Raw genomic sequence first — 21,280 nt, forward strand, 5'->3', positions numbered from 1 at the left:
AAAATGAAAGATCTATGACAAACACCAATGGGGTACTTACTAGAGGTAGCACGTCTTCTTCTTTTGATGTTTTTCGCGTCTTCTACAGCTGTTTCGTCGTTGTCTTCATCAGTAGAGGCTGGCCCTGATGCAGCAGCTGCTTTTCTTTTCGTCTATCCCCGAACAAAACAAAACAAGAAACAAAGCCACACTTTATACAAAGCAGAAAAGTGCATGCAGACAAGTTAAATCACAAAATGATGGTGCACTGTAGTAAACTGTTTGGCATGTTTCTCCATCTTTGCCCTTGTGAGAGTAACCAGATGAAAAGCCCATAAGAGGAATAGTATTTTGTCATAATTAACACACCATGGTTTTCATTCCCTCATTTTGAAAGTTTTTGGTTTTTTTTTAAATGAGGTTCCTATGCAAACCCATAGACTGTTGGAGAACAAGGTTGTAGTTGCAATCATGAGGTATAATACATCAAATGCTGTATCATTAAAATGCATGTGGATTGCATTCAGAGACAAGGGTATTCCGCCAGCCACAGACTAGAAAATGAACTTTGTGGGATTCCTGAGTAACTGAGCTCAAATGTTTATTTTAAAGTTTCTTGTCTTTCAGATCACAGGGGAAAAGCGTCACAATTTTTACAATATGTGGACAGCATCAGCTAGGAATGCACAAGAACTCTGAGTTTTGCAAATTGCTACACAAAATGAGCAGATCTGCACCTCTCGGACCAATACAGTATGTGCATTGGAACTTTGCTATGCACCTGATTTCACATTTCTCCAAATGGCACGACACAGTTCTCAGCTAATTCAAAGCATGTGTTAAGAACACGTTTTGAGAGAAAATGCATACATTTAATATTTTTAAGGATTTCCTTTTTTTAAATGCAAATTAATGCAGAACGAGAACTTAATCATGTGGGGAACATGTGCAAGCGACACGGATCAGAAAGAGACAGATTCCCTCCTTCCTCATCATGGGAACTGAGCCTGAAAAAATGTCTCTCCTTTATCTCTCCCCACCCCCTTGCCACATCACCCTATGCGAAGACCTGGTGCTCAACCAAAGATACATCAGGTTAGACATATTCTAAAAACAACAGAGCATGCAAAATACTTTAAAATAAATCGGGTGTCTCTCTTTTCCTATCACCTCCTCCCCCCCCCCTTTTTTGCAATGAATGTCGACAAGGCAGTACGTTTTGCCAGACACACAAACACATCTTCACCCATAAGCATAAAAATAACTGCGAAAGTTCAGCCTGCTTTTGGGGGGTAAGTTTGACAAACGTGTAGCTTTACTGAAATAGCTGCTGAAGTGGTTGCAACCTCACATAGCTGATGAGAGAAGGGGAGAGTGCATTACATCTTTCCAAAGTGTTGCTTCATGATTACCATCTAAACCCTGCTGGGCTGAACAGATTGGTTCGATAATTACATACAATAACTGCAGTGGGCAGGTAACCCTCAGCTGGCACAGGGCAGCTCCCCTGTGAGAACTTCCATATGCAAACTGCACTGATGGAGTGCATTAGGTACATCTTTCCTGCCGGTACACAGGCCTGATTAACGCCAACCAAGACTCCAAGGTTAGCATGTCAGCAGATTTGTGATGCATTAGGCAGGAATAAACACAGACACTTTTGTTCGTTCTGACCAAAATTAAGGAGGAATATTTCACCACTGTATTGCTTTTATATTCAGGATATAAACGCATTCCTCCTGGTTGCACCGAGGAGAGATTTTTAAAAGGCTCATTGTGAAAACAGATATCCAATACTTCCCACACAAAAAGCAAAAGGACATTTATCTTGTTTCCAAGCTTATTCAATAAAAAAGGGATTTCTTAATCTTGATGCAGGTGAGTTACATGGCAAGAGAAGTCAGGCATCATTCTCTGACAGAGGCAACACCCATGTTTGATGCAGAGTGCAAGGTGAACTATGAATCACTAATTCATATTTATTTCACTTCAAATGTTTCCTAACAGTTATCGAGTGCCATCAATGGGCCCATCACCGAGCATAAGACATGCCCCACGGCTTGAGTAGTTTACAGGAACAATAATGGATGCTTTCACTGCACCACAATGAGGATAACTTCTCTTTCAGCAGGAGCTAACGGAACCCATGCAAATATTAAAGTAACATCATCCATTACATATGAAAGTGAATTAGATTCAAGCCAAGTTGGAAACAATGGCTCATTAATAAATCGCAGAACTAGAATCATTTTAAAATTTATAGTAGAGGAAAAAATGTAGATCTCTTAGCGCGAAAGAATTTCAATTAAGGTAGGCAGCAGATGTTGCCGCTGTTTCCCAATACTGGCCATTCTGATATGTCATATATACCCTAGCACAAACTGGATTAAAGTTCACCCAACAGTTTAACATTTGAGAAGCCTACCATGCTATATGCATACTTACTCAAGATGCATGTCCCACTGTGATCAGTGGAGCTTACTCCCTAATAAGTGTGTTTAGGATGCAAATTATGAAATAGCAGAAGAGCAACTGAATTTCATTTTTAGGAAGGGAGAAAAACAGAACAACAGCTCATCATAGAGTTGTCTGAGGTCCAATTAATATGCAAGACTGTCTCATCTTCTAACCAAAGTTAGATTGAAAGTGCTTATTAACTTTATTAACTTCACACACACCTCCCTCTTCCAATCTAGCAATAGGTCCAACTTTGGGTTTGGAGGCAACTATGCTCAGCATAAAATAGTGCCATGCAAGGAAGCCCGAGGTGATACTTTTAGAAGCCACTTTGACACTCAGGACTTGCATGCAATTCGACACCATGCTGAGGAGGCATACAAAGTACCATCTGGTCCAACTGAATTGGATCAATTTCAATTACTACAGCCCACAAATATCCTTGCAGGAGAGTCTGAGTGACCACACATGGCTCATCAGTGGGATTGATGGGACAAGAGGGATTAACATCAAGACTTTGGAAACTTAGCGTTATGCGTTGTTAGCTGCTTCCAACACTTTCTCCTCTATTCCAAAAATAGTCATGCATTACCAAAGATTCCTGCATTGCAGGGGGTTGAACTAGTTGACTCTCAGGGTCCCTTCCAACTCTATAATTCTTTGATTGCTATTTTTTTTTAAAGTGCTGTTAGATTTATCAATCCTTCCTTCCCCTGACGCGTATAACAGTCTGTCTCTTCTGAAAAGTAGTATAAGCAAAGTGTATTTTTCCACCTATAAATGCTGTTTGACTTGATAATGACAAGTGTTTACTGGAAGTACTTCATAATTCAGAATACTATGATCATTTATTCAGATTAACTGAAAGTTATTTTTTACCAGTCAGAAACAGGACAAAACGCTTCTACTCTAGAATTTTTCTTCTAGGAAACTAAGCTTCTGAGAGAGAGTTTATCCACGCTTATCCTTTGCCCTGTTCTTTCCAGCCACACTTCCGCACTTTAAAGCTCCCTGTCCAAGCCCCCTTTTTCTTTGCTCTGGATCTTCCCCCATGAAAACACACTAGTTAAAGCTGAATTGGAACAAACGTTAATTCGGGTTTTTGTGGGGAGGGCTCTGGAGCAAAAAAAAAAAGCGGGGATGCTCAGACATGAAGCTATAAAATGCAGACTGTGCCTGGAAAGAGCAGGGGAAAGGTGTGTGTGGATAAACCCCAGAATGGGAAGTGTAAAAATCAGTACTGAGCTAGGAACAAAATCCAGATCAAGCACTTTGAAATCCAGTCGAGACAACTGCTAAATGCTGGAAGTCCCTTCATACACTGTCCTTTGCAAGGATCATGTCGATCTCACACGCCAATCAAAAGTAAACTAATGAATCAATTATGAAATGGCTAACACAGCCTGCAGGCATAATAGTGTGCTCATGTGATCAGCAGGCTCTTTTAGAATATGAGTTTTCACTCAGAAAAAGAGGTCCTAGTTCTTAGGATGGCAAGGCTGCGTGCCAAGATGTTGATCCTATAAATTCTCAAAAAGGAGAGCAAGGAAAGAAAAGGTGCAAAGCAAACTATGTTAATGACCAACTTTTTATTTATAGCTACAAGTCTTAGTTTTGTAATAAAGTTGGCAACCTGGCAAAGCGTGAATGGAAAGTATTTTTAGCCTAACTTATTACATCCTGTTGGTTCTTGACCTCTGAAATGGCATTCTTCTGGATAAGCTATCTGAGTTTGGGACAAGTTTATGGAGATGTAAGGCTAATAGTATAATGATGGCTGTGTTCTACCTTCAGCACTATTAACTGGGACTGAGAGCTGTGATCACATTACAACTGTACTTTGCCAGCTACACAGTGGTGTCTTCCGGTTTTAGTTTTAATGTCATATGACCTTTCCGTAAGCCATCTTGGGAATTTGATGATCAGCACAGTACAAATCTCTAAAAGTGAATAAATATTCATCAGCTCTTCAAGAGATTATCTCTATTTTTTAACCCAGTGCTGCTGTGAAGCATGGCACATCTATTCTAAAAAGAGTTAGGAAGAAAAAAATGTTTTGGATTTGTGTATATTTTTATTGTCATTCATTCATTCATTCATTACATTTAGATCCTGCATTTTCTCTGCGAGTTTTTCCTCCTCCCCTCTTTTTCATCTTCACAACAATCTTGTGAGGTGGGTTAGGCTGGAAGACAGTCACTGGCAAGTGGGGATTTGAACCCTGATCGTCAAGATCCTAGTTCAAAACTAACCATTATACTATGAACGGTCCTAGTCCAAAACTAACAGCTAGACTATGAATCCATTCAACTACATTATGTGCAATTCTCCCACCCACTTACGGATACGTTACCATACCAAACAAGTGAATGCTGATTGGATTCACGATTCCCACAAAGCTAAATGCCAAGATAAACCAATTGAACAATTCTAGAGAGAGTAGAGCTGAGTGCATTAATATATTAATTGGTTCAATTAACTAAAGTGTGGCTTTTTTACCTGAATTGTAAATCAGAGCACTTCCCTTTCAAAGATCCTCAGCACAGAGAACGCTTTTTAAATCTATATACAGCTCTCGATTCAGGCAAGGCATTTGAAGATTATCTTTCAGAATACAATTTCCCAGTTTGGGGAAAGGGAAAGGAAACTTACAAATACCATACAACCATCACCTGTATTTAAAGTCAACTTAGAGGGAAAGATCAACAAAATGATCCCAAAGATATTTACTTGGAAGCAAGACCAATTATTTCAGTGCAACTTATAGCTTCAATTAACTAAACATCAATAGGCTAACAACCTGAATCATAGACAAAAATCAATTGCCAGGGTGGGGGTTGAGGGGGATGAGAAGAGAGTCACCAGCTAAGGTTAATTCTTGTTTGATTGAGGCTTTATTCTCCAACAGCCTGTTTCATTGCAAGAGCAATCACATCAATTTACACTGAAAGAGACTCAAAAAGTGATGGGTCCCAGATATTTATTTAGGTAGATTTATATCCCGCCCTTCTGTTGCAGGAAATTGGTAGTATCAGATGAAAAGGGTCTTACAGCACTGCTACGAGATGGGCTATGCACAACTGCTGCACTAGTGCAGCAAAACATCCAGTGCAGTAAGTCAGGCCCACACAAATCCAAATGCAGTATTTGCTTTCAACATTTTAATGCATTTCATAGAGATGTGCTAGTGTATAGCTTCTGCTATTGTTTGGCTCAGGCAGCAGAAGCCAATTGATTGCCTGTCCTTAGCAATATTCCCTTGAAGTCTCTGGAATAATGATTTCTTGTTCCGGAACATACGTTATGTGAACGGAATGGAAAGATAACAGCTTCTTTTCTAAACTATCCATTTTTTAGTCCACTTCAAATTTCACTCCTCTTCGTTAAAATATGGTTCGACTGAAAGATTAAGAAACTCTAGCTTTTAAACATATAGGCTACACCAGTCAACATGTCAAGCACGATCTATTAATTTCAAGTATACTAATGAACATTGTAGACAGTGCTTCCTGGTGACAAGACTTCACTATACAATACTGTTAATTCCACAATTACTGCTATGACTATTCCTATATATATTTCAGGCTGTACTAGCTGACAAATCAATATTGTTTTGCAGTAAACCCCTGGATGGTTTAGTCCAGTCAAACCTAACTATGGGGTGTGGTGCTCATCTCACTTCTGGCTGAGGGAGCCAGCGTTTGTCCACAGACAGCTTTCCGGGTCATGTGGCCAGCATGACTAAACTGCTTCTGGCGCAACGGGACACCGTGATGGAAACCAGAGCGCACAGAAACACCATTTACCTTCCCACCGCAGCAGCACCTATTTATCTACTCGCGCTGGTATGCTTTCGAACTGCTAGGTTGGCAGAAGCTGGCAGAGTGTATGGGGTGTTAGAGGAGGAGTAGTACTTCTGGTAGCAGACACGTCATGCTCCTTCTGTTTTAGGTTGTTGACTTTTGGTTGTTGACTTTTGGTCCCTACTCCCACTTGTGGCTCCTAGTAGCTGTCAGCTCATGACAGCAGCCATACCCTGAGAAATGGCACACCCGAACCATCATCCTATTGGCACATCCCATTGGTTGAAGCATTCCAGCGCTCAGTCTAGTACTATCACTTCATCCTTCTCTTCAGTAGGTTGCTCTGAGCGCAGCCGTTTGGTGCCAATGCTTTCCTTCTTATCCAGCTTCCTTTTGCGGCTCTTGCTTTCTGGGTCATCAGCATTAGCTGAAAAACCTTCCTCAGTCTCAACTATCAGTACATCATCATCTTGAGCTGTGGGTGCTGATTCCTGTATATACACAGCAGCCTTCAAATAAATCTTACACTTGAATCATAAATAATGTCATTTCATGACATCTCTGTCAATACATATATTCGCTGAAGGTTTTTCCTGTTTATGAATAACAAAGCAGTCAAATATGCTTTTGCAAAGAGATGGACTCTAAAAAGGAAAAGAAGGAACTGACCTCTCTTTCTTTCTCTGCCTCTCTCTCTCTCTCTCTCTCTCTCTCTCACACACACACACACACACACACACACACACACACACACTTGTAGATAAGAGTTCTGTTCAGAACTACAGGAATTAAAGTCAGCATTTATACAGAGTTCATATGAAAAATATTGAAATACACACATTTGGTGCATCAATGTTTTACCCATGGGATACAACCAAGTAAATATCCATCACAGAAATGTATCACTACGACAAACCCAAAATCCCACTTCTAATCTTTTTAATTACTGTTCATGAACAGCATTATGCTAATACTCAGTAATTATATTCTGATCAAATAGCCTGGTGTCCAATACCAAGCTTATGGATAAAATTCTGGTAAGTTAGATATTGGATATTATATAGAAGTACAGTGGTACCTCGGGTTACATACGCTTCAGGTTACAGACTCCGCTAACCCAGAAATAGTACCTCGGGTTAATAACTTTGCTTCAGGATGAGAACAGAAATTGCACGGCAGCAGCGGCAGCAGCTGGAGGCCCCATTAGCTAAAGTGGTGCTTCAGGTTAATAACAGTTTCTGGTTAAGAACGGACCTCCAGAACGAATTAAGTTCTTAACCCGAGGTACCACTGTAGACTGAATGCTTGGTTTACATGCCATTACAGGAATAACGCATCTGGTGGTTTATCTGTAGAACAGTCTCTCTGGCTGTTCAGCTATCATGTCAATTAAAGATTTGATAGCCTATAGCAGGGATGGGGAATTTGTAGCCCTCTGGATGTTGTTGGACTCCCCACTCTCCTCAGCCCCAAACAGTACAGTCAACATTCAGAGATGGTGAGAGCTGTAGTCAGCATTATCTGCGGGACCACAGGTTCTCCATACCTGAGCCACACAAGGACTCCCTGCGTGAAAATTGTATCTACCATGTTGAAATGCACAAAAAAAGAAAACCTTCTGGGTAGACACCAGCCAAGATCCAAAGAGCTTTTCCTAGCTTTCACATGAGTTCCAAGGAGACTTGGGTGTATGTGTGTTTTTCCACTTCAGCCCCTTACACTGTGTGAAGTGGCATTTCAACAGCGGTTTGTGATGTGGCACAGAGGTCTCCATAAAAGAGAAGGGGAAAAAACCTCCCAGTGGCGCACGTGTAAGCTCTTGGGCAAGGCTAAAGTAGCTCTTTGGACTCAGGCCAGTGACAATAAGATGGAACAAGCCTTTTGCTCATGAAATATAGTCAAGTCTCAAGTGTGCATTTGTTCCCTTTCCTCTTCCAGTCTGGATTTCACCTACGTGACACCCATTTCCAACAGCACTCACTCGCTTTCCAGCTGAAAAGAAGAGGCATTAAATACTGATCTGAATTAAAAAATAAAGACCTTAAGTGCAGGCTTTGCTGGAATGTCTCCATTCTCTGAAACATCCAAGTCCAGTATACCATCATCCTTCTGACCAATGTCCTTGAGACCCCGAAGAAGTATTTCCCGTAACTGCTCGTATGGTGGTTTCTCAGAATAAGTCAGAGACATCACCGTTTCCATGTATTTGGCTATTTCATCTGAAATAAACAATAAGTGTCTGTCTAAGGAGACTGAATTATACTACAAACACATTTTAAAGTGATTCACCTAGAAAATTCACACAATTCTATGCTACCGCTCAGCCATGGCTATTGTGCAGAATCTGATTTCAAGGGTTTACTCGGAGTAGGACTTACGCTGAGTATCACCCTTCGTCATGAAAAAGCCATCCTAGCATTTCAGTAAGAAAGCACTACAAACAATCCTGCAATTTTGCTTTGGAAGGAAGCATTTACAAAATACACTAGTCTTGCTCAGGAGTGTTTATTTCAATGAAAACAGACTTGAGCCCAATGACTTACCTTTTCTAAGTTCAATTCATTCAGGAGTTTTTAAACTTCCCAGAAATTATGTCATGTTTTCCAGTAGTTTGGACATAAAGTGCTTGTTTTGTCTGCAGGCACAAATACACACATCTCTCCAGCAAGCAAAAATTGTCATGATCTGAAAGCCAGCCATGTTTCATGTGTGCTGCATGCTATGACTGAAGAATCTGGATCCTTCTGGCATCCCAAATCCCACTGGTGGTCTATGTGTGAATGCTATGAATTTTGCCCTCCTGCGTAGCTGTGAATTTTGCCCCCCCCCCCCGCATTAAAAAGAAAAAATATTTCCTTGCAAGCCAATCCTTTCATCCTGCAATTTCATGACAACCTCAACTATATTTCCAAAATGCAAAATGTACAAATATGTAGCAAGTTGTTCAAGGGTTTGTTTTAATTTTGTTTGGAAAATGAGCACCAGAAGCTCTCCAAAAACAAGCAGATCCTGGACACTTTTTGTTTCAACAAAACCCCTTTGAATTCTTTTTTATAATTCTTGTAAAAATTTTTTTTGCAAAAGTTTCATTATGGGTTAATATGAAAATTGAATCTTCTTACCTGGTTTATCTTTTTTAGAGAAACACTCACTCATCAAGTCTGCAATATTATCTGTATACCTGACGGGGGGGGGGAGCAGACAAGTTATGTTTAAGAGATCAGCAGCTAGTATTTTTGGTGAATTTTCTCCCTTAGGTAAATAAGTGTGTATCAACACAATGATGAGAGTAAAAATGGGGCAAATCTCTTAAATTTTAAAATTATACTTCAGTACTGAATAAAATATCTCATTTTCTAATATCGTACAATCTCATTTAGTAACATTTGCTCAAAATATACAGGCAATCAAAACTGTGGATGAATGAAAAGATTATTGCATTATATTTTTGATGGATGTGTTACTATATCATGAAATTCCCAGAGAATCATGCATGTATATCAAATAGGAAAGCCGGGGCCTTTAATTAGACCAACCTGTGTTGGGAAAGTAGAGAAAGTCAGAACTTTCAAGCAGAAATAATAGGCAAATTGAAATTACACTGACGTAAGAGGCTGGAAACATTCCCAGAGCTGAGGGCCACATTTCCCCAGGGGAATGCTGTGAAGAGGCCCCACACCAGCAGATCCACTTGCAGAAGAGGATGGACTTGCAACCGCACACCTTGCACAACAGCTAAGCCCCATTCCCTCCCCACAGATGGTTGAGAAAGGACCTAGAGAGCTAGATGAAATCTGGCTGTGGGCTGCAGCCAACCCACAGGTTCCCCATTCCAGCTATGCAGAGCAAGGAGGGGTAATTGCCCTGTAATTCACGAAAGCTAGGGCTAAGCTGCTGCTAGCAAATGAGGAACACTGTGGTAATGATTTAGCATCTAGGTTATTTCAGGGCAGCTTGTTCAAAAACAGATCTGAGCCCAACATTAATAAAACTATGGTCATGCTAATCATGTCAGGAATCTGTTGCAAACTAAGAGGGATGTGGGATGAGTAGGTAGCATGTACTCATTGCCTAGAAATTTTCAGCAGTAACAGATTATACTACTATGCCCTTGTTTGCCGTTTCTGGCTACCAAGGCCCCATCAGACTATTGTAAAAAACAAACCAAAAAAGCAGCAGTGCACAGGTGGGTGCATGTAATGAGATTCCTAAGTTTGGATGATATGTGCAATGAGAATGATGAAAAGTGGATGGTGAGCTACTTGTTCAACAGCTAAACTTTCCATTTGCTGCATGTTCAGTATGTTCATCTATCAGGGCTGGCCCGCCCATCAGGCAGATGCCTCAGGGTGACAGGCTCCTGTGGGTAGCAGTGCCACTGTGTGCCTGCTGCTCACTGCTGCCAGATGCTTGGCACCTCCTCCTGCTTCTTTGCCACTGCAGCCACGCACCACTGTCTTGGCCACACCCCTGCAGCCTGCCTGCTGCTGCACCTCCTTGACCACCACCCAGGGAAGCCTCAGTGTGCTGGCAGAAGCGAGGGGCTGTGGAGGAGGAGGGGGTGGGGAGTAGACAGGGGGGGGGTTGCCTCAAGTGGCAAAATGTCCTGGGCCAGCCCTGTCATCTTTTATGTAAAATGAGGAATACCCATAAGCAACCTTATCATATTATTTAAGTAAGGGCTTTTCATTCAGTTAAGTAAGTATTGGAAAATAGAGTAATCTCATTCCTTTTGGGTAGTCAAGCCCCAACTATACATCTGACTAATATTTTGAATTTGCTGCATGTTCAGTATGTTCATTCAGTATGAATTTGGGGGCCTCGCTATCAGCCAAGCTGAAAGATTACTATTTTGAATAAGACAAATTTGTTTTTGAAAATTAAAAAAAAAGAGTTTTACCTAATTTTGGAGTCTTTGACATAATTGGGGTCTTTCAGATTGTCTTCCCAAGGGAGTTTACCACAAAGCCAACAGATCATACAATAACCCAGAATTTCCAAGTCACCACGCCTTGATGGAGCTGCAAACAAAACAGAGCATTAACTTCACAGTTGTGTCTTATAGTCAATTTAAAGATATATAGATGATTTATAGATCAAGTTTGGGAACTATAAAATATTTTCTTAAGAATCCAAAAGGAGCCATCAATGTACTGTCACAGGGTCTTTCAAAACTGATGGACGGGATCTCTTTGGAATGTGTGGAACATCGGCAACGATTTGGATGGTACTATTGGTCACAGGCCTACAGGCACTCATAGTTCAGGGTCTTCTAAGGGTGGATCATTATTCCAGTGTCATCAATGAATAGAGAGGTGAGGTATGGAGAGTCCCCAGCTGCTGTTCTGTCTGGTTGGAGATTAAATGGTGCAGGGAGAAGAGGTGTGTAATTGATGAGGTTTCTAAGTGGTGTCAGAGATTACTATGGCTGGGATCCAAACAGCTACTTTAGTGGTACCCAAGGATTTGCACCTGTCCAGTGGGGTTTCTTTTAGAACAGAAAATCCCATGCTGTCTCACAAATTGCTTTTGAGACTATCCTCAGCAGCATGACAAGAATGGGGAGCCAATCATTGCATTAGCACAAGTCCAAAACCACTTTGGATTCAACATTTTCAAGATCCTGAACCTAGTAAACTTAGAAGACATGTACTTTGAGGCACAGTGACCCATGCCACACTTGCTGATGGGACGCTTTTTAGTTTTATTTTTTAATTTTTTATTTACCATTGGTCTTTGACTGTGGACAGCACAAGAATGACACCAACCCCTAGAGTTGTACTTTTAAAACTTCTGTCTTACGAGAAGAAATGCAACAATGTGCCATTGCTCTCACCACTGTAACGTACCAATGCAACTCATAATCTGAAAATGAATCAAGATTGCTTTAAAAAACCTGGACCCAAAGAACAGATATGCATGCATGGAATAATGGAAAGCAATGCCTCAAGGGCAGTTTTTCTCCATATGCACCTTCCCAGACACTGAGGTCATACTCGTGTGCCGCCTCCACGAGAAGTCAGGCATTTTCTGCAAGGGCTCCCCAGTGACGTTCGGCTGGCATCTTCCTTACACACCTTTAGGCACCAGGTGAAAACATGCCTCTTCAACCAGGCCTTTGGCTGACTGACATCCAATTCCCCCTTTAAATGTGTTGTGGAAAGGGAGGGGAATTATTGGTTTGTTCTCGTTCTTACTTTTATTAAGGATTTTGTGTTTTGTATATTGCGATTTTATGTTGTGAACTGCCCTGAGGTCTACAGGTATAGGAAGGCATACAAATTGTAATAATAATAGTAAGCAAGAGCTTTGCTTTCATCCAGTTTTCAGCAGCAGTACCCACCTGAAGCTGAAAGCTTGTGAATTGAAAAACAGCTAACCTCTTCTGCACTTAGAAATCCTGCTTAGAAAAAAAGGAGCTCTGGCTCTGGGAAAGTAGCTGGGTGTAGCTCTGTGATTCAGAATGTGCTTCGCATGCAGAAAGTCCTGGGTTCAATTCCTGCCGTTTCCAGGCAGGGTTGGAAAAAGACTCCTGCATGAAACCCTGGGAATGCCCTGTCAGTCAGTATAGCCAACGCTAAGCTAGATGGACCAACAGTCTGAATCAGCATAAGGCTGCTTCCTCTCTCATCTTTGAATGTACATTCATCCATTCTTTACCATCTAAGATCTAAACATATTTTTAAAGAGCTAATATGTTTTTTTTAAAAAAAAAGTAGTCTTGTTTTATATACTTGGCAATATGATAAAATATATTAATATTTGACTGGCCAAAGTAAGACAATCTGTACAAAGATTTCAGCACGCAGATGTCCCGTTTGCAGACAATGTTGATACAGTGGTACCTCCAGTTGTGGACAGGATCTGTTCCGGAGTTCCAGTCGAATCCCGAGGTTTCTGCAACCAGAGGGGCCGCTTCTGTGCATGCATGCGCGGCTAAACACTTCTGGGTTTGCCGCTTTCGCAACCCGAAGCTTACATTACCCGAGGGTAACGTAAGCCGAAGTGCTACTGTATTATTATTCTCTAACACTACTACAATCTGGCTTGTAACATCGTTTCAAGTTATTCTGCTAATTATTCGCAGCTTTGTTCCCACTGTGGGATTCTAAATTAATTCTTGATATGTAAGTGGGCTACTTTAGACCAGTATTTCAACATGGCCACATTTTCAAGCTCGTTACCTTGCATTCACAGCAACCACAAGAAACGTTATGCAAGAAGCAAATGAAAACTACTTACCCACCCCCTTGTGAGCATCAATACTAGTAAATTCAAGAGTTCCATCATGACACCTCTTGGGATTCTCTTTATAATCTTTGTGGTTACCTTCCGGACAGTATCGATAGGCGAGGCCATAATCCACCAAGTACACCTATTAAGATTCCAAATGCACCAAGACAAGCGTCATCCAAGAGTTTATAAGGACGCTTTTACAATACTTCCAAAAATTCTCCTATCATTCAGACTTCAAATGCTTAGGTTATACTTGAACAAACATCTACAAACTATTCATTTTTACTTATTGCTTTGTTAAAGTCATTTATATATTTATATACTGTCATTTATATATTTCTAAGCAATGCACATAAACATAAACCATGCAGAATATAAAATAATAAAAAGGAATCATAAAACGGAAAACTAGCTTCTTCTGCCATGCATGTAAAGTTCAGCAAGGAGGTGCCTGTCTAATCTCAGTTGGGAGGAGAGCTCCATAGGTTTGGGCCCACAGCTCTGAACACATGGCTTCTAGCAGTTATGAGCCATGCCACCTGAGCCACAGGGGATCACCAACAGAGATGTCACAAAGGATCTCAGTGATCAAGCTGGGTTATAAGGGATCAAGTGGTCCTTTGGATACTCTGGACCCATGTTGTTAAAGGCCTTGTAAATTAATACAAGAACCTTGAACCTGGCTGGGTAACATATGGGCAGCCGGTGCAAGCTTTTAAGCACCAGGGTTATGTGCCGGTTGCAGTGGAACCACTGTAAATCAGTGCCCCCAATACCTACCCCAGAAAGCCACCCTTGTCAATTGTATCAAAAGTTGCAGGTGGTTTGAGAAGCAGGAGCAAAAGATGCATCCTGCCGTCCCTCTATCAATCCAGGTCATCTATCAGGGTGACCATGGTTGGTTCAGTCAAAAATCCGAACCTGAACCCAGAATGAAATTGATCTAGCTAGTCCACATCTTCCAGGAATTTCTCCAACTGCTCACTCCGCTACCATGCCTACGGAAGGAGCATTCATGACTGGGTGTGACTAATCATTGATTCCATGTACTCCAATATAAGACAATTCCATCGTGAGATACTTGCTTTTTGTTGCTGTTTAAATAAAGGAAGAAACCAAGTTAAAGCAAGTCTACCTGCATGCTGTGTTTCTATCTAGAGCAGGGATGGGAAGACCAGTGGATTAAAACAACCTTGCGAATAAACCCACAAAAGTTACTAGCCTGTAACAATTTTTTGCTATCCTGCTGGGGACTGGCACAGGAAACTCTGTCTCTGCTGCAGCAGCCCGCTGTATTTCTATGATGGGCATGGAGGAGGGGTTTTTTGTCTTCTGGCAGCCTGCTTGGTTTCTATGGACACAAGGCAGGGAAGGAGCACTCCATCTCTCCTCCAACAGCCTGTTTGCTCACCTGTATGCAATTCTTTGTCACTTATGGCTACCAGGCTAGTGCTTAAATGCAAGGCTGAGATTCAACTCCCATCATCTCTGGCCGTGCTGGCTGGGACTGATAGGAGTTAAAGTCCAACAACAACGGGAAGGCCACAGATTCCTGGTCTCTGATCTAGAGCAATCCAATACAATCTTTAAAATAACAGTTGGGGGGTATTTTAAACTATATAGGTAAATACTATATTGTCTCATAATCCTTGAAAAAGAAACATTTGGTTGGCTGCATGAATCTGACAAAATTGCCCCAGGTGAGCTGGTGGAGACCCGAAGGCTCCGATTTGCATCAAGTCACCAAGATAAGTTTGATCTATAATTTCTTTTTAAAACCTATCACGAATGCTCAGTATGCTTTCACTTAGTTACAGAAGACTCCTTCTCATTTTTTAACAAACAGACACTACCCACTCAGATGGCAGAAGATGGTTTGCATCTGTTTGAGACTCACTAATTGGCACAGTGACTCCAGTCAGTATCAGCGCCATCTTCTTCCCTATACCTTAAATGGAGAAATTCTGTTCTCCCTTCCTCTAATAGGACCAAGAGCTTTCTACCCTCTGGTTGAATACTTAATTTGATATTAAAGGATTTAACAAATTGTTCAACCGTTTTTAATAATTATATTTTCATCCTACCTTTCGGACAAAAATATTGTCTCCCAAAGCAGCTCACATCAATGAAAAATTCAATACAGTCCTGGTGGGAGGCACTGTACATAAATTAAAATGAGACACAGGCCTTCACCTCAGGCTGGCAGACTAAAAAACACAAGACATCCAAGGGAAGGGAAGGGAGGGAATAGGTAGAGGATGGAGATCACTTCAGCAATGCCAGAACAGCAGTGAACTTTAAATGGGCATCTTTATTAGATGAGGGCAGGAGCTGATCTTTCCTTGCTGGTACTCTTGCTTGGGTATATAAAAAAAATACAATTGCCCAGTGACATTTAGACCTCTGACCAGTTTAGTCCATATACATGTGGGTAGCAGACTAGTAAAGCTTTTTTTTTTTGTAGACTAGTAAGTGTCACAAATTCATTTGCAAGGCTAGTTGGGCCACTTTAAAAAAAGTATAACATTCGCTTATTCACTCCAAGATAAGCACTCAAACAAGGGGAAATTATGGACTTTGTATGTGCATTTGCCAAACACTAAAGATGTAAAATAATAATAATAATAAAATTAGACAGCTACAGATATTTCTGTAAACCAATTGATTTGAACAATCAACATGTTAAAAATCAGGTTTTCCAAGTAACAGAACACTTATGCTTGATGGATTCTTCAAACAAAGGAAATAAAAAATTGACAAAGCAGACAGGCAAATGTAATTCACCGGTGTACTATATAATTTTAAACTTCCACCCCCAAATAGCTATTTGAAATTCATTTTGTATCGCAAGCATTCTCCTGAATATTATTCAGGGCAGAATAGCCAATTTGATCAACTGCCAGCAAAGTGAATAAAAAATGTACAACATTAACTAGATATAAATGTCAAGCAGAAATATTAATGCTGTACACATTCATAAAGGCAAGATTTCTGCTGAGGTTCACAGCAGCTCCATTAAAAAAAAAAACAATAGGTTAAACAATGAAGAAAGAAAAAACCTGGAAGTTACCTGATGTGGAGCCTTGTAGCCCAGGAGAAGATTTGAGGCCTTGATGTCTCCATGCACATATTCATGTTCATGAATGTATTCTAAAACATCAAGCTAATAAAGACATAACAGAACAATTTCAGCATATATAAACCACACACAGCAGAGGGCAACTACTCTTTACGGGTTAACTTTAAAGCAAAGAAACTACATTAGATAGCACTAATGATACTTAATTTTTAACTTACTATTCTCAAGCCCAACAGTAGTACTGTTTTGCGGGTAAAGTGCTTTCCTCTCTCTTCAAAAATCTTCTGGAGATCTTTCCCAAATCTGTCCATTACCATAAATCTGTAGCTGGTTTCAGAAAAAGAAAACATAGCCTTTAAGAAAATCCACACGAGATACCTTAAAATATATATATACCTTTTTAGTGTAAGTATTTTAAATTTTAGGTTGCTTTCCAGCAAAGAAAAAAAAACCCCAAAGCAAAGTACAAAATGAATAAACATGCACATTTAACAACAGAAATTTAATATCTACTGTAGATACATTAAATGTATTTATTTAAATTATGTAGCAACAAAAGATACACACAATAAGCCACTGAGAAGTCTAAACAGGAGAACAAATGAACAGTGAAGGACTGTCAGAATAAGAAGAGCTAAGCGAGTTTCCTAAGGATGAACAGGGAAAAGACTAGGTTCCTGAGGGAGAGTGTTCCAGGGGCAGGTCTCCTGTCCCATGACAGCGGGTGAAAGTGGGGCAGAGGTCTGGGCCTCACCAAAATATCTTAGGAGGCAGGAATGATTGTGTGGAAGCAGAACGTCCATAAATACTATGATCTCAAACTGAAAATGTAATTCTTTCAAGCAGTGGAGGTTAATCCATTACAGCCAGTGGGGCACTGCCCCACCAACCTCAATAAGATTCAATTGCAGAAACAGGAAGCCGTTGACTAAATGGAAAGGATCCTGCTCTGCGTCAAATGACAAGACTGGGTCAGGCTGCTTCTCTCTCCTCTTCTACTTTTTTATTTAATATTTTGATGAATGGTTATTTCATAATTTCCATTTCTACGCACCATTCCTTCTATATTTTCAAATTGCTCATTTAAAAAACAAAAAACTGAAGGAGTTGAAAAAGCAAATCATGGTGGTGTTGAGCTGCTTTTCAAAAAAAATGCCCCCCTCCAAAGGCCCTATAATGCTTGTGAATATTCCACGCTCTGAGAAAAAGCTGGCTGTACAGGAAGCAATAAATAACTAACTCATTTTTATTTTGCTTTGGGTCTGGCTGGTGCTAATGCCCTGCAATCAGGTCAGAATGCCCTGATCCCACCGAGGAATCTATCTGGTTCACAGCCATCGAAAATGCACTTTTAACAGATTGCTTTAGTTCTCATTGCTTTTGAGCAGCAGGATACGGCATGTCAACGTTTTATTAAAAATGAAAACACCACTATGGAACCCACAGCACCCACCCACCCACCCACCCTTTCAGGGTGGTACTCATAACAACTTGCTGCTGAAAGCTGCAGAACATTCAAGCAACTATTCCAAGGAAAAGAGTTCTGGTCAGAAACCAGAAAGCAAAATTACGGAAAGCGTGGAGTGCACATGGGAGGGCTTTTGTGACTCGCACAGAAATAGAAGCTGCATTAGTTGACTGTGAAAAGTTGCTCCTAGAATCATAGAGCCGGAAGGGACCGCAAGGGTAATCTAGTCCAACCCCCTGCAATGCGGGAATCTCACCCAATGTGGGGCTCAAACAACATGACCCTGAGATTAAGAGTATCATGCTCTAACGACTGAGCTATATGTAAGGGTGTATCTTCAGAAGCCCTTGGGTTGTTGTTGTTGTTTTTTAAAAAAAGCCACAAAAGATAGAGGATTATAGACAAATTCAGTCCCTCCCCAAACAGAAGGACTCTTTGATCATGTAGAATATTCTGTGAGCTGTCTGGGTGGGTGGGTTTTTTTTTTAAAAAAAAATGCCCCCTTTCTCCTGCAGCCTCTTATGCTACTTCCCTAACCCTCTGGAGAAGACTTTGCGAGGTGCAGGAGGTTCTAGAAGGGAAGGGAGAATCAGATAAAATTGTATTTCCAGTAGTGACATAAGCTTCTACTAAGCGCCTTTTTTCTAAAAAAATATATCTTTAGGGGTACTCTCATTTTCCTACTCATATTGGCCTCAATGAGGCCAAACTTAGATTCACAAAAGGTTTAGGGGTATGCAAACCCCTGCACCCCCCCCCCCAGGAAAAAAACACTACTTCTACTACATTCAAGAGTTTCCCATCAAGTAGAGGGACACAACCGGATACAATTCAGGGGAAAAGTTCTAAAATTCATCTAACAATGCCTTTTGCATGCATCTGTCCGTACATATTTCCAGTAACATTGATCTGTTCATCAGTAACATTAATTTAACTGTTAGTACAGGTTTAATTCTCTATATAGAATTTTTTCTCACATGGCAATTCCTCTGATATTTTCACATTGATCAACTATTAAGTCTGAATGCTGACACAACACCAAAGGCCATCAGTTACTGAGATGTGCTAAGCATGCGAGAAAAATCACACAGGGGGAGTATTGGCTATGAAAAATCCTATAAACTCAAAAATAAGAAATGGTTTGTACCTTTTGCCATTCTTTTGATGCAAGCCAGAACCCCAGTACTTGGGTACACCTAAGTATTTCAGCTTGTGAGAAGAAATCCATTTCTTAACTGAAACAAGAAAAAAGTTTCCAAATATGCATTGTTACAGCTTTCTGCAAAGCAATTATTGCTATATTTGTGTAAGGATGTGATTAGTTAAATCAGACAGAAGGCAAAATGATGAATGCCTATGGATAAGTACTAAACATTTACTACTAACTCACTTAGGGGGCAATCTTATGGCAAGATCTGCCAGGTTGAAAAGATTAGGACGCAGAGGATCTCTGGCTGAACCAGTGCTAAGTCCCCAATCATATAACTTGCTTATCCCAGCTCGGCTGGCAGAGCCAAGGTCAGTGTACCCAAAAAAAGTGGCATTCTGGGGGCTGTACCAGAATGGGGGATGAGGGACTTAGGAGGGCTCCTAAGCCCAATCAGTTTGGTCATGTGACCTGGCGAACCAGAACAGAACACCTTTTTTGAGGCCTGTTTTCCATCTGCCAGGCTTAGGCAAACCAGCAGCCCTGCCACTGAATAGAGTTTGGATCTTGTATAACTTTAACTTGCACCAGCTTGCCTTATGCCAACCTTTTTGTGCATAGGACTGCTCCCTTAGTTACTAAGCATGTGATCTAATCAACACTAAGCATTTTAAGGCTCAACAGAATCATAGAGCTGGAAGGGTGACTGGGAGCGGCCGCTGAGACCACATAATACCAGTCTTGAAAGACCTACACTGGCTCCCAGTATGTTTCCGAGCACAATTCAAAGTGTTGGTGCTGACCTTTAAAGCCCTAAACGGCCTCGGCCCAGTATACCTGAAGGAGCGTCTCCACCCCCATCGTTCTGCCCGGACGCTGAGGTCCAGTGCCGAGGGCCTTCTGGTGGTTCCCTCGCTGCGAGAAGCCAAGTTACAGGTAACGAGGCAGAGGGCCTTCTCAGTAGTGGCGCCCGCCCTGTGGAACGCCCTCCCATCAGATGTCAAAGCGATAAACAACTACCTGACATTCAGAAGACATCTTAAGGCAGCCCTTTTCAGGGAATTTTTTAATGTGTGATATTTTAGTGTATTTTTGGTTTCTATGGAAGCCGCCCAGAGTGGCTGGGGAAACCCAGCCAGATGGGCGGGGTACAGATAATAAATTATTATTATTATTATTATTATTATTATTATTATTAACCACAAGGGTCATCTAGTTCAACCCGCTGCAATGCAGAAGTCTTTTACGCAATGTGGGCCTCGTTCCCGTGACCCTGAGATTAAGAGTCTCATGCTCTAACAGAGTTAAGCATGTGCTTAGGTCTCTCTCACTGAAATTAGTGAGATTTAAAAGGGCTTAACTTAGGAACTGCATTGTGCCCTTTCTATCATTTATGCGTTCCACGAGTTTCTTTCTGCCTTCTTGGCAATTTTAATATAGCAAACATCTCATCTCCTAGCAAATCCAAGCATATTATTTAATTAAAATTGCTTATGCTTTCTCCCCACCTTTGAACAGCCACATTGCGCTACGAAAATTCCACTTTCCCCTTGGAAATTAGTGGCTGCAGCCTCAATGGGCTGTGACCTTCGAGCATAAAAAAGGACAAGAGAAAGTGTTCCAGTTCAGTAGGCCCTGTTTATAAACAATTACCTTCAATAACTACCCAACACTGCACCATTATGAAGAAACAACCAGTTGTAATTAGGTATGCCCTTAAAGTTACCATTCAGAGTCCTCCGAGAACTATGGTTTTCGTTGCCCATGAATCATTAAATATATTATTACACCTCTCCCAACGTCTCACATTAGGAAATTCAAAAAGGTTTAAAGAAATTGTTTTGTTGATTCCAACACCAGTAGATTACTTACTTAGGTCAGGTTTAGCTGCCCGCGTGTAGAAACTCAGTTCTGTAAAGAGTGGTCCATTGTCACTGGGTTCCTTTAAAAAACACATTTTTTTTAATTAAAAAAAAGTGAAAGCTTTCAAATCTGTTGGGTACTCGCCTCTCTCCAGTAAATACTTTTTAACAGATAAAGCTTTCTTCCCCTGTCCTATGCAGAATTCTAACAACCTAACCACTGTAAATTCTCTTCCTCTTTCTTTATCT

At 40.9% G+C, this 21,280-nt stretch overlaps 1 protein-coding gene across 5 annotated transcripts in view; it reads right to left on the minus strand.

Annotated features, from left to right (window-relative positions):
• The window catches only part of VRK1 (VRK serine/threonine kinase 1), a 39,715-nt gene that overhangs the window by 5,509 nt on the left and 12,926 nt on the right, over positions 1-21,280 (minus strand). For all 5 annotated transcript variants that reach the window (XM_081171552.1, XM_081171551.1, XM_081171550.1 and 2 more), the window contains exons 4-12: positions 21,042-21,111; positions 19,170-19,257; positions 16,773-16,881; positions 16,546-16,638; positions 13,482-13,614; positions 11,140-11,260; positions 9,362-9,420; positions 8,280-8,458; positions 41-152 (exon numbers count right to left, since the gene is read on the minus strand). In XM_081171552.1, coding sequence (XP_081027678.1) covers positions 41-152; positions 8,280-8,458; positions 9,362-9,420; positions 11,140-11,260; positions 13,482-13,614; positions 16,546-16,638; positions 16,773-16,881; positions 19,170-19,257; positions 21,042-21,111 — 964 coding nt within the window. The remainder of the gene's footprint in view (positions 1-40; positions 153-8,279; positions 8,459-9,361; positions 9,421-11,139; positions 11,261-13,481; positions 13,615-16,545; positions 16,639-16,772; positions 16,882-19,169; positions 19,258-21,041; positions 21,112-21,280) is intronic.

Source organism: Podarcis bocagei, assembly GCF_964188305.1.
Source record: "Podarcis bocagei genome assembly, chromosome: 1".
Classification (NCBI taxonomy): Eukaryota; Metazoa; Chordata; class Lepidosauria; order Squamata; family Lacertidae; genus Podarcis; species Podarcis bocagei.